The sequence below is a fragment of the Ursus arctos genome, unplaced genomic scaffold (genome assembly GCF_023065955.2).
Source record: "Ursus arctos isolate Adak ecotype North America unplaced genomic scaffold, UrsArc2.0 scaffold_10, whole genome shotgun sequence".
In the NCBI taxonomy this organism is placed as follows: domain Eukaryota; kingdom Metazoa; phylum Chordata; class Mammalia; order Carnivora; family Ursidae; genus Ursus; species Ursus arctos.
In genome coordinates, this window is record NW_026622764.1 from 78,300,808 (window position 1) to 78,313,513 (window position 12,706).

A 12,706-nucleotide genomic window follows, 5' to 3' on the forward strand; every position below is an offset into this window, starting at 1 on the left:
TCAAGACTTTTGGGACCCATGCCTGCTGCAAAGTCCCACACAATGGCTCCCTTCTCTAGCTGGGCCCTCACCACCATACAAGGATATGCAATATAAAATTTCCATTTTCCTGTTAAAACTTCATTTCATGGTGAGGTTTTAAATTTTTTTGTTTTTTCTTTTGTTTTTTTTCGGTGAGTAAAAGGCTTGTTGCCTTAGCCACCAATGTTTACATCAGGGGTTGACTATCCTGGGGCTGTCAGCACTGTTAACACTACTGAGAGAATCAGCCCAAGCCTCCAGCCCCCACCCCGCCCCCACCGGGTCTCTTTGAGGGGACAGTCCTGGAGGCTCAGCATGCGCCCTGCCAGTCACAGCAGCTCACTGGCTAATGGGCTTCAATAGCAGAACCCAGAGATCTCATTGCTGTTTCTCACGGCCTAGAGGAGGGTAAGAAACGTCTGTATCTTTTTTCCTTATCCATCTTATGTCCTAATGCAGTTCTTCCAGGACCTGGAGTAAAGATACCTTCAAATACAAAATCCGGTAAGACTCGACTTCCTTGGAAACCGATCCTCAGTGTATTGGTGAGAGAAGGAGACGCTCACACCAGACGCGTGTCGTTGGGAAATGACCCGGAGACACCCCGTTAGGTAAGGATGCACATCATCGAGATCTGAGGGCCAGGAGGGGCATTTAAAAGCCTCCAGAATACGGTGCAGTGCATGCACAGTTGTTCCTTCTCATTAACGGACATGGACGTTTCCGTGGTCTCAAAATTTCTAAGTCATGACAACAGTAAGTGACATCTACAAGTTACAAAATGATGGCATAATATTTATTGTGCATTAAATATTGTATAGACTTCTGTTTATAGATACTGCTTTACATCTTAAGCATGTGTACATTTCTACTTTTCATACTTTAAACTTCAATAGTTTTCTTTAAACTTTCTAGGCTTCTGTTTTTTATCAGTTTGGCATTACACATCATCCACTTGGGAAACAACAGTAAGAAGCATTTTATTTATAGTCTCTTTTTATTGTATATTTATTTCTTAATCATCATTAGTCTCATATTTTCAATGTTTTTAAAAGGTTATCAAAGAGAGAAACATAAAGGTAACAGACAAGAAATCAACAATGCTACAGCCCAGAAGCTCCAGCAGAAAACACTCAGCTGGACCCTGAATAACGTTGGGGAGGGGAATGGAAGCATGGATGCCTGGCGGCCCCAGAATTCAAGTTCCTACTTCAGGGCTTTCCAAGGTCCCAAGGCGCTTTGTCCCCAAATACCTTTGTGGTCATCTCCATCACTGGCCTCCCAGTTTAGGAACTGAGAACAACCTGGAATAAATTAAGGATAAAATGAGAAACCCAAGAGAGCACATTTTATCATCTTCGCATGGTGATAAAGTGAAAAATAGGTCCTAGTTGAGCCGCTCTTTTGCTGTGAAAACAAGTTTTACTCTTTCATTGGTACAATGCAGCTCAGGTCTAGAGGCGTGTGACTTAAATATATTCAAAGCAACTACTCCAACCCAAGTTAAAAGCGGACCCTTGCTTGGTTTATTGCAGACTCTCAGGCTCCAGACCCCGTGTCACTGGCTGAGGGGGGGGGTAGCTGTCCCTCTGGCGGCGACAAGGGGTTGAGTGGGTTTTCTGGAGTCATCCTACCTGTGGGTGGTCCCTGCCCTGAAGGCCTGTTTTTAATCACTGTCCCAGGAAGTCACAGTCTGACTTTAACATATGAAAGGAAGGAAGAGAGAAAATCCTACTTGCAGGAGCCAGGGTTTCTCTTTGGGTCCTTGAGCTGCTTGCTGACCTCCCAGTACCCCTGGCAGTTTGTTTTTAATCCTTAAATTAACGAGTAGGGTTTACCTGAGCAAACACACTCGGCAGGGAGTTAAATTTTATGGCCTCTCTGGGCAATCTCATGAAGCCCTGTCCGGGGCAGTCTAACGCTGGGGCCAGGAGGCCGGCATACGCTAACATCCAGGGGTTCCCCCCAACAGGTGCGTCCCCGCGACTGCGCTGCTGCAGGAATGGCGGCACCTGCGTGCTGGGCAGCTTCTGCGTATGCCCCGCCCGCTTCACCGGCCGCTACTGCGAGCATGACCAGAGGCACAGGTGGGCGCGTGCAGAAGCGGGCTGCGAGTTGGGCGGGGGCATGAGAGCCGGCGCGGGGAGAAGCTGGGCTTGACAGTGCAGAGGGGAGCGGGGCCGGACAGGGGGCGCCGGGGAGGGCGTGGGGGAGGGGAGCGGGGAGTGAAGAGAGCGGGGGCGAAGGACGCGCGGGGCGGGGCGTGGAGGGGAGCAGACACGGAGGGCGGGGAGGGCAGGCGGGGCGGGGCATGGGTGGGCGTGGGCGTGGGTAGCGCAGGCGCGCGGGCCCGGCTGACGCTGTCTCTCTGTCCGCTCAGCGAATGCGGCGCACTAATGCATGGAGCTTGGACTTTCCACCGCTGCCGTCTTTGCAGGTGTGTCTTCGCAGCCCTGCACTGTCTCCCCCAGCAGACACCGGGCCGCTGCGGTAAGAGGATCCGCGTCCTGCGCACACAGTCCACGCTCGCAGGACATTGCTCCTTTGTACCTAGGAATCCATAGAGATGTAGCTGTGCCAGGCGAGACAGAAATGAGAAGCTGGGTTGATTCATCACTTAGGAAAGTCACATTCGTTGTGAATCACATAGCATATTATCATTATTATTTAAAATGATTCCTAAGTTTCCTGTGCCCCCATTGCTGGGTTTAAATGTGATTTCCAAACAGTGTCCTTAAGTGTCCTTTCGGTGAGCCGACTTTGGGGAGCACACAAGCTGGTAAGCAGAGCCAAGCCTGGCAGAGAGGTTACCGACTAAATCTCCAGTGATTTCCCTCCACCACGGCAATCCCATCTCTTCAGGTGCGAAATGAGGAGGGCACTGGAGCAGGACAGGAACAGTCAGGGATGGCCAGGGGCCGCCCTTCAGAGCCAGCCAGGGAGGGCTCCCAGAGAAGGAAGGTACATTGTAACGTCAACTCAGGCCTGCCACGCATATTAAAAGCCAGGAGGGTGTGGAGAACACAGCGGGTGAACATCATTTGTGAGAATTGTGAGCAGTGAGCAAACTCAACGCAAATGTTTCGCTTGTAAAACTCAGTAAGGAACATGAATTTCCTTACTGAGTCAGAAAACAGATGTAACACTCTGCTGTTGACCTTGGGCAGGGCCCAAGGGGCACAGGTAAAGAAGGCACAGCATTTCAGTCCCACATCCTGCATCCTCTCCCCTCTTGAGTGTGCTCTGCGTGGACTCCAGTGAGAAGCACAGTGAATGAAGGCACACCCCTTCAGCTTCGTCATTAGCCCTGGGGGCCTTGGCTGTGCAGTGAGCACAGCTCCTAAACCCCCTTTTCTGTTCCTCCGTGCACCTTCTTCATCTCTGGCCAAATCCCACAGTTGAAGGGTACACTCACTGATATCACAGCCCTTCAAGGCCACTTCCCACCCCTTTGCCCACTGTCAGGGCTGCAGTGGGGGGGCAGCACCACTGGTGGGGCCACCAGTGGAGGAGCACACTTAATGAATGCTCAGCTTCCGGTCCACCTTCCCGCTCCTCCCCCCCTCTTGTGCAACCTTGGGTAGGCTGAGCTGTCAAGAGATGCTTAATGAGGGTACAGCCCATCAACCCCACCTTCTGCCCCTCCCTTCTCATCCTGCTGTGGATGGTGTGGGCAGTGCCGGTAGGGAGAGAGTGATTAGAGTACAGTATTGCAAAATGTTGCAGGTTGTCCTCTTTCTCTCATGCCCCCCAGGTTTCCCAAAGCCCTCCCTCTCCTTCCATTTGCTGGGCTTATGCCGCTGATTCACTGGCTGTCCCGTTTGTGCCCCAGAGAAAGAGGGACACAAATTAGGGAGCAGGTATTAGAATTGCAAGTGGGACCTGTGTAGTCCCACAGGTGAAGTCATTTCCTACATGCCATTGGTGCTCCCAGCAGTAAGGTGGGGAAGGGGCTAGCTGTGGTCATTTCCAGTCTCCTGTGCAAGGCCAGCTTGGGTTCAGAAGCAACAGGGCAGGGACTAGATTCCAGACTATCTGCTTACTGTTTTCTATCCTTGGAAACATCCAAGGCTGGGAATGCTGTCTGCCAAGGACAGCGACCATGGCTCCTACACGTGACTTCTGCTCATTTAACAAAACAGTAATTTGTCAGGTGCCAAAAGGACAGGAACACTCTTGTCCTGTTTGACCCATTGATCCTTCCTCAGGCAGATGACTGTGGCAGCTTTCTGACAGAGGTTATGATGACATGAGGGATGATGATGAGAATGATGATGGCTCTCAGTATATTTCAGGCACTTTATGCACTTTATCCCATTTGATTCTGTTAAGCCCATGAAATAGGTATTATTATACGTTTTATATTTGAGGAAACCGAGGCTTAGAGGAGTTAACTCCTACAGCTAATAAACAGGTCTGATATGTTTTTCTTAAGAGATTATCACAAAAGGCTAATTGTCAATTTAGAAATAATATATTTTATAGCATTTAATTATTTAAAAATACTGCAAATAAACGTACCATAGCATATGATATAATTACTATTAGTCTGTGAATAGTAACAATATTAATCTATGAATAAAATTGCTACCATTTATGTCCATGAGGACATCCCGGAACTTTGTCAAGAACTTTTTTTTAATTGCGATACAATTTGCATATAACATTATATTAGTTTCAGGTGTCCAACGTAAGATTCGATATTTCTGTACATTGTGAAATGATCACCACACTAAGTGTAGTTAACACCCATCCCCTCACATAGTTACAGTTTTCTTTCTTGTGATGAGAATGTTTAAGATCTACCCTCTTAACAACTTTCAAATATAGATTTATTAACTATAGCCACCATGCTATACATTGCATCCCCATGAGTTATTTATTTTACAACTGGAAATTTGTACCTTTTGATCTTTGATCTTCACCCACTTTGCCCACCTACCAACCCCCACCTTTGACAGTCACCAAACTTCTTGTATCTATGAGTTCTGTTTTTTTTATTTAAGATTCCACATATAAATGAGAGCATATGGTATTTGTCTTTCTCTATTTGATTTATCTAATTGAGCATAATGCCCTCAAGGTCCATCCCTGTTGTCACAAATGGCAAGATTTCCTTCTTTTATATGGCTGACAAATATTCCATTGCGTGTGTTTGTGTTATCTATCATATATTTTCTTTCATCCATATTTATATCATCTTCATTTCATTTATATCGTATTTATACATTTTTACATCATATGTGATCTTTGTCCATTCATCCATCAGTGTTCACTTAGGTTGCTTCCATATTTTGGCTATTGTAAATACTATGCAGTGGACACGGAGGTGCATATATATTTTTGAGTTAGTATGTTTGTTTCCTTTGGATAAATGCCCAGAGGTGGAATTGCTGGATCATATGGAGTTCTACGGTTAATTTTTTGAAGAGCCCCCATACCCGTTCCTATAGTGGCTGCACCAGTTTATATTCTCACCAACAGTGCATAAAGGTTCAGGATGTGAATCTTAACTACTGAGCCTTTTCTGTACTCTTCCTATAAGAATAATTATCAATACAAACTAAATATATTTTTGATAGTGTTATTTAGAATATTGAAAATATTGCCATATTCTAAATCTAAAAGCAGAGTAATAGGTAAGTGAATGTTTTAAATCCTTTAATGGGATGTTATGAGGATTTCGAAAAACATATGGAAGGCGGAACGGTAAATTATGTTTATAATATAATGAAAAAGATGTGAATCAAGGATACATGTGGATGGGTGAGTTGCCAGTAGGTAACAACACACTACAAAATCTTGACCCTCTGGCACCTCCAGGGACCTGAAGGCCGAAGACCTCAAAGGGCCCTTCTTACTCTGATGCTCTGTGGGTTCAAGAATGACAGGCTTTCTTAATGCCAAATGGAATGTCTTTTCAAGGGCATGTTTTTGTATTCTAATTCAGAAGAACATTATTAGTTTCTCAACCTGCCCTCTACCCTCACATAGATGTTGAAGGATAAAATTTATGCCAAATAATCTTGTTTGTTGGTGTGAGGTATTTTGTCATTTTTCTCTTCCATAATCTAAAAAGTATTTTGTGAATAATATTCTAAATAAATATTGAATAGATGGTCTTTGACTAGTTAGTTCCAAATACAGCTCCATAGAAGAAACACCATATAAGCTGTTATCTATTATTATGTTGCAATCAAAAGAAACAATTTTTAGTATTCTAAAAACAATATGCTTGAGGCGGATTTTCCCAAAGCATGGGAAAATCCCTCCAAAATACTTGTCGAAATCCCCAGAAATACCTGTATAATGTTTATGATCTTTATGTAAGGCTGAATGTCTTGTTTGTGTTTCAGTCTCTGCAACTGCAGAATTAGGGCTGAATATTTACCCCATTGATTTGTTAAGATGAAAAGGATTTCATCTGTTATGTATGATGCACAAGATAAATTATTATTTTATTATCATCCCCATCAACAGTGTTCAAGTCAATATAATGAGGTTTAAAAAATTATTTCATAATCTGAAATTTAAATGCAAGTTTACCGAAATGTGTTTTTTAGTTTGTGAACAATATCCACTAATTGAGGCGCATTGAGTTAATTATGGTTAAAAAAAAGAGAGAGAGAGAGAGAGAAAGAGAGAAGCTTCCAGCTAGCAGGAAGCTTAGTGTTGAGCCAGGCCAAAAGCTCATTATACAAAGGTGGTGGTTCTTCCCACACGTAGCCTCAAAGAACTGGTATTTCATTAGCCTCAAGAACCAGTTTACTGTTCTAAAATTTAGAGTCTAAGTACTGACACAGTGAAGTAGCAAACTCAGGTACCTCGGGGGTAAACAGGGAATGTGGATGTCAGATTGAGGTCAGGTGAGGCTTCACCTCATGCTTCCAACTGAGTTTTAAAGGATGTATTTCTGGCACCAACCAACCCAAACAAGCAAACAAACTTCACAGGGCCAGAACCAGCCTGTAGGCCTGTGGGAGAGATGGCCTTCCAGCTGCAACATGCTGTGTGGGAGAGAGAGAGACCCTTTGCCCTGCCCCCTGGGGACATTCTCCCATGATAGGTGCCATTCCAATGGGTAAGATTCTCTGGGTGTCATGGAGGAGAGGAGCCATGTGGCTCCCAGAGGTATTTGCAAATTGGAGAGTTTTAGGAATGCTAAATTCTGGACCTCACATTGAAATATGACGTTATCCTCATCCAGGGTGGTCTTCAAACATTTTTCTGTTTTAATTTCCCACTGCACTCCAGTAAAAATACTTGAGTATGTCCCCCATTCAGTGGTGGTGAGACAGTTGCCATGCAGAGCATGTGCAAACTTGATTTTACTTATATCTTCTTTTTCACATATGCACAGGACTAATCCACGTGATAAAAATTTCTGCTATGTCCGACCAAGTCTAAAAAAGGCCTTTTGATAAGGATATAATAAAAATCCTAGGTTATAATAAGTCATCCACTGACAGCAGAGTTTCCTTTTTGGTATGAGGTGAGTTAATGGCAGTAGAACAATTGATTCAGTAGTTTCTAATAAGTACAGTAAATATTGTAAGGCTTAGTTGTAAATTTTCCTAAGTTCTAATATTTTCTCCCTAAGCACAGCGGGTGACGTTGGTCCTCCTGAGAGGGACACCATATGGTACTCACAGCCCCAGTTTGCGGACCCCTGCTGGCAGGGCTGACTTGGTCTAACCAAATTCCCGAAGCTGACTAAAACAACTGCCTTTGAGTTTATATACAAGAAATGACTGCCAACAGGGCCTTAATCCTTCCCTGCGGGCAGCCTGTTCGTTCCACCAGGCCAACACTGAAGCTCAGTGTGGGCCAACCCCTTTCTCACCTGAATAGCTGAGCACCTGTCTTAGCGTCAGCTTTTCTGGAGCCTTCTCTGGGCCCAGATGGTAGGTTTCCTGCTTTGTGAGATTTTGGTACAGTGGACAACCCTCTCCCAGCGTGGAGTGATATGGGGAAGTGGTACCCAGGTCTAGAGTGGGCCAGCCCTCAGTGCTATCCTGAATCTAGCCTCCTGGATGGTCCCACCACAGCCCACCTGTGAACAGGTGCCGAGTGCGTACCTGTCGCAGTTGATTGTCATCATTATTTGTTAACTTCCACTGTGGCATGCTCACCATGGGCTCTCACACTCAGAGGGCATCTCCTGGAGGGATTGTAGAGGGCAGGACCAGGCAGGCCTGTGGGGGTGGGTGGCAGGGGAGAACACCAGGTGGGCCTCTGCCAAGCAGTCCCGGGGAGAAGTTCCCTGTAGTTAGGCCCTTCCTCATCTGCATGCTTACCTGCCCAGCCCACCCCACATGTAGCTCCAGATTTACTTGTGAGCGTGCTTTAGTGCCATTGGCACCCCTGCCCGTGGGGCTGGTCAGCGTCCCGTAGTAATCACTCAGCAGGGACTTTAGCTAAGACCCCTGCTGGGCCCCACTACCCCAGGGACTCCCACCCAACACCTTTGGGGTGGGTCCCAACCATACAGAAAGCCAGACTCACAGTCCCTTCGGGCTAAGAGGAACCACATTGTGGCAGCAGGGTAGGTGAGCACCTTGGGGTGTGGCCCAGCCCCCAGAATGCTGGGAAGCTGTTCATTTTTGTAACTTCCTCTGTGGGAAGAGCAGCCATTGCTTTAGGAATGGGTGCTTTCTCCTGTTTAATAAGCAGTCCCTAGTCAGGGAGATGGTATTAGGACTCATTTGGGGAAGAGATGGACCTTCTTTGCAACACAGGGATGCAAGTTGTTTTATTTTATTGTATTTCATATCAGATCTGTTTGTCCCCGATTGCTAAATGAGCTGGTGTGGAATTCTCTGAAAGATCACCTTTGGTCAGCTCACATGCTAAATGAGGGGCTGAAGGGTTGCTTGTTAAGCCCTAAAAACATAAATTCTCTTTCAGCTCTCTAAGTTCTACAGAAATCACGTTGTTTCTGGTTGCAAGGAAAGGAATAGAAAAGCTCCAGGAAGGCACATCTTCCTTGAACTGGGGCTCCCCCAGCAGGACTTCCTTCCTCTGCCAGATGAGCCCGCTGTTGCCTGGGGTCTGGCTTCTAACCATCCAGCCCTGCACCAGCCCCAGCAGCAAAGGCTAGTGAGGAGGCTCGGGCAGAATAAGGTGCAGACATTTCTGTTTCAGTTTGTTAAAGCCGGCCTGGGGCAGTGTGTCTCACACCCTCTGGATTTGTTTTTCAGACCTGGAAGATTTTCTTGCCGCCCGCTCTGGTGGACTGAGTGCACAACGCGTGCTGAGGGTTCTCGTCCTCCTTCCGTGCTTGCTCTTACAAAGCCTCCTCAGGGAAGGCGGAGACTGCTGACTAGGTGCTAGAGGACCGAATCCACAGTTCCATATTGGCAGCACCTTGGCCTCCCCAGCGCGGCTTGAGCCAACATGGTCCTCTGTGGGAAAGCCGGGACTGTGCAGCCTCTCATTTTCTACATTGTACGTAATAGATTGGTTTCATCTCCTATCAACTGAAGCATTAGATGAATATTTTCATTGCTTAATAAATGTTTTCATGAAAGAGACTATCTCGCTTCCCTAAGCCTTATTCAAGGTCTGTGACTTAGACACCATGAGTAAACACTTGTGCTGGGGCCTATTCAAGCCTAAATTCTCTCTGATGATTTCAGTGTAAACTAAGCACCTGGCCCCTCCCAGGTGACAACTCTTCCTTGAGCACCTCTTCATCCCCCACACACCTAAGTGCACCATGGATGTGGCAACACTTGATGTCATGCATTTGTTCACTGTTCATCTCCCCCACTACTCTCTCAGTCCTTGGGAGGTAGACATAGCACCACATGGGCTGTGCTCTGGGTCTAGCAAAGAGCTGCAGCCTAAAACATGCTTCATTGCTGAGGAAAGCAAGAAAGGGGAGGGAGGGTAGGAAGGAGGGAGCCAAGACTTGAGCGTGACAGCCAGTCAACCCACCTTCTCTGAAGCTTCCTCTCCTAACCAGGGCCCTTGTGACACACTTTTCAGGGCAATTAGCACTTCCTGGGATTATCACCATCTCCTTAAAAGGGGAAGATTCTACACAGCAGAACCCATTCTAAAGGCAAGGCAGAGGGAGAATTCAGCAAAAAGAGGTTACAGCCTCAGGCCGTAGGCTAGCCCCCCTCTTTTGGAGTCCAGTCATCTCATAGTCAGCCACACAAGCACAGCTTACTTGCAGTAGGCCAGCCATCAAATCTTGTTACAGACTCAAACTTGCCCATGCACGTGATGCACCTTGCTCTTTGTTCCCAAAGCTACCTTGCTCTGTTGAACCTAGGAATATATATATATATATAGTGACTGGGGAAGGAGGTGAATACATGAGAGGAGGCTAATAGGTTTCTTGAAGCCTTGGGTGGGGAGGAGCCTTGAAACAACCCAAAGGTCTGTATTCTTCCAAACAACGAGGTGCCGTCCAGGATCTGGTATGATCTGGTGCATCAGATAATTTCAAGACGGATGGTATCATCTGGTCTCCATCAGGTTTCCATAATCAGGGTGCAAACAAGGGCTATAGAGTGGAAAAAGCAGGGTTAATGATTAATCATACTATGGGGCTGAGAGGAGCATAAACCATAAGTAAGGAACAGAACAACACGAAGCTAGGTTAACAATGTAACTCAATCAACTATAGTACTGCATATGCTTTCAAGACAGGTCCAGGAAGCAAGCATCCAGCCTCAATCTGAACCCCAATCTGAACTCAATCTGAATTTGCAAAAAATAAAAGGACCGAAGGGCCCATCTTTCTATCAATTGCACAGTATGTTGGAGTCCGGCATTTCCAAGGTGGCTCTGCCAACTGTATTAGCTCTCTGATAATTAATCACAGCCCTGTTTGGACAGTTACCACAACTAGAAATCGGAGGAGTGAAAACAAGAAGAAGATTACAAATTATTCAGGTAAACGAATAAGAATAAAATGGGAGCCAGAAAAGGACTCTGGAATACATAATACAGCCTGAGTTACTGTATTAATTGACCAAGATATTGATATTTTATAAGGCTTATGGAATTTCATTTAAAATGTGCACAGCGGGGGCCCCTGGGTGGCACAGCGGTTAAGCGTCTGCCTTTGGCTCAGGGCGTGATCCCGGCGTTATGGGATCGAGCCCCACATCAGGCTCCTCCGCTGGGAGCCTGCTCTTCCTCTCCCACTCCCCCTGCTTGTGTTCCCTCTCTCGCTGGCTGTCTCTATCCTGTCGAATAAATAAATAAAATCTTTTAAAAAAAATAAAATAAAATGTGCACAGCGGAACTCAATGGAAAGGCCATCCCATGACCTCATACTGCCCTTGCAATGACGTAACACCACATTGCATGTACTGGAGTACTTTTGGGGACAGAAAAGCGCCTTCCCCCCAGACAGTTGCCACAGGGCCCAACTGTCAAATGCTGTACTGGAGGGTGGTTTTAACTCCACCTGGATGACAGAACACTACCCTTCCATGTGTATAGAGAGTTCTTGCTGTGAACACTGAAATGGGAAGTCATGCTGAATTAACCAGGCTGCTGCTTTAGTGCTATCCATAGCATACACACATATGGAAGGATATATACGCATTCATCCATTGACAGATACTTAGGTTGCTTCCATTCTTGAGTATTGTGAATAATGCTATGATGATCGAGGGATTGCAGGTATCTCTTCAAGATACTGTTTTTATTTCCTTCACATATATACCCAGAAGTGGAATTGCTAGATCATACGGTAGTTTTGTTTTTAATTTTTTGAGGAACTTCATCCCGTTTTCCATGATGGTTGTACCAACAGTGTATAAGATTTCCCCTTTTTTCACATCCTCGTGAATACTTATTATCTCTTGTCTTTGGCATAATAGCTATCCTAACAGGTTGGATATGTCATTGTGGTTCTGATTTACATTTCACTGATGATAAGTGACATTGAGTCCCCCTATTCATATACCTGTGGACCATTTGTATGTCTTCTTGGGGAAAAAGGTCAGGTCAGTAAAGGGTTGATTTGGACTATGGTTCCTGAAAAAGTAATTACTAACGTTTTCAGACATAAATATTTTTAGGCAATTGTGATTTTTGATAGTAAAGATGTCTATTTAAATGGTTTCCAGTGCATTCTGAGCAGTACCTTCTATAGCAGCTCAATTATTCTAGAAACAAACAAATGACTACCTTTGAAAACTAATCTTCAGAACTTGATAAATACGTTTATACTATGTGTAGAATATTAACAAAATGCTTTTTACACGTTTTACACTTTTATACCAATAGGAAATATGCTGAAAAACATAGGCAGATAAAAAGACACATCGTCTTACTGTCGATGACTGCACTTAGGAAATTGAACTGAGAGGACTGTCCCCCGTTTGAGAGGCTATAAATGTGGCCAAAAGGAAAAGAAAAATGTGTTCATTATGTAAGATATAAACACTCATTTACCTTTTAAGTAGAAAATTGGATCCTTCTATAGAATAATTCCTGACTATAAATAAGAAAACCAAATTAACCATTTTTTTAAAGATTTTATTTATTTATTTGACAGAGATAGAGACAGCCAGCGAGAGAGGGAACACAAGCAGGGGGAGTGGGAGAGGAAGAAGCAGGCTCATAGCAGAGAAGCCTGATGCGGGGCTTGATCCCAGAACGCTGGGATCACGCCCTGAGCCAAAGGCAGACACTTAACCGCTGTGCCACCCAGGTG

At 45.3% G+C, this 12,706-nt stretch overlaps 1 protein-coding gene across 1 annotated transcript; it reads left to right on the forward strand.

Moving 5' to 3' along the window:
- The first annotated feature begins 609 nt into the window (after positions 1-609).
- Positions 610-9,545, forward strand: LOC113251018 (cryptic protein). Its single transcript, XM_048215578.2, has 6 exons — positions 610-632; positions 937-989; positions 1,077-1,247; positions 1,994-2,108; positions 2,402-2,511; positions 9,222-9,545. The coding sequence occupies exons 1-6, from the start codon at positions 610-612 to the stop codon at positions 9,341-9,343; spliced, it is 594 nt and encodes a 197-aa protein (XP_048071535.1). The 3' UTR covers positions 9,344-9,545.
- Positions 9,546-12,706: the final 3,161 nt, after the last annotated feature.

Bases quoted from the DNA above. Each gene is read 5' to 3' on its own strand.
- LOC113251018 (XM_048215578.2), top strand. From the start codon at position 610: ATGACCCGGAGACACCCCGTTAG. The intron at 1,248-1,993 runs GTCCCAAGGCGC...TCCCCCCAACAG, and splicing joins CTACTTCAGGGCTTTCCAAG to GTGCGTCCCCGCGACTGCGC. The intron at 2,109-2,401 runs GTGGGCGCGTGC...CTGTCCGCTCAG, and splicing joins GAGCATGACCAGAGGCACAG to CGAATGCGGCGCACTAATGC.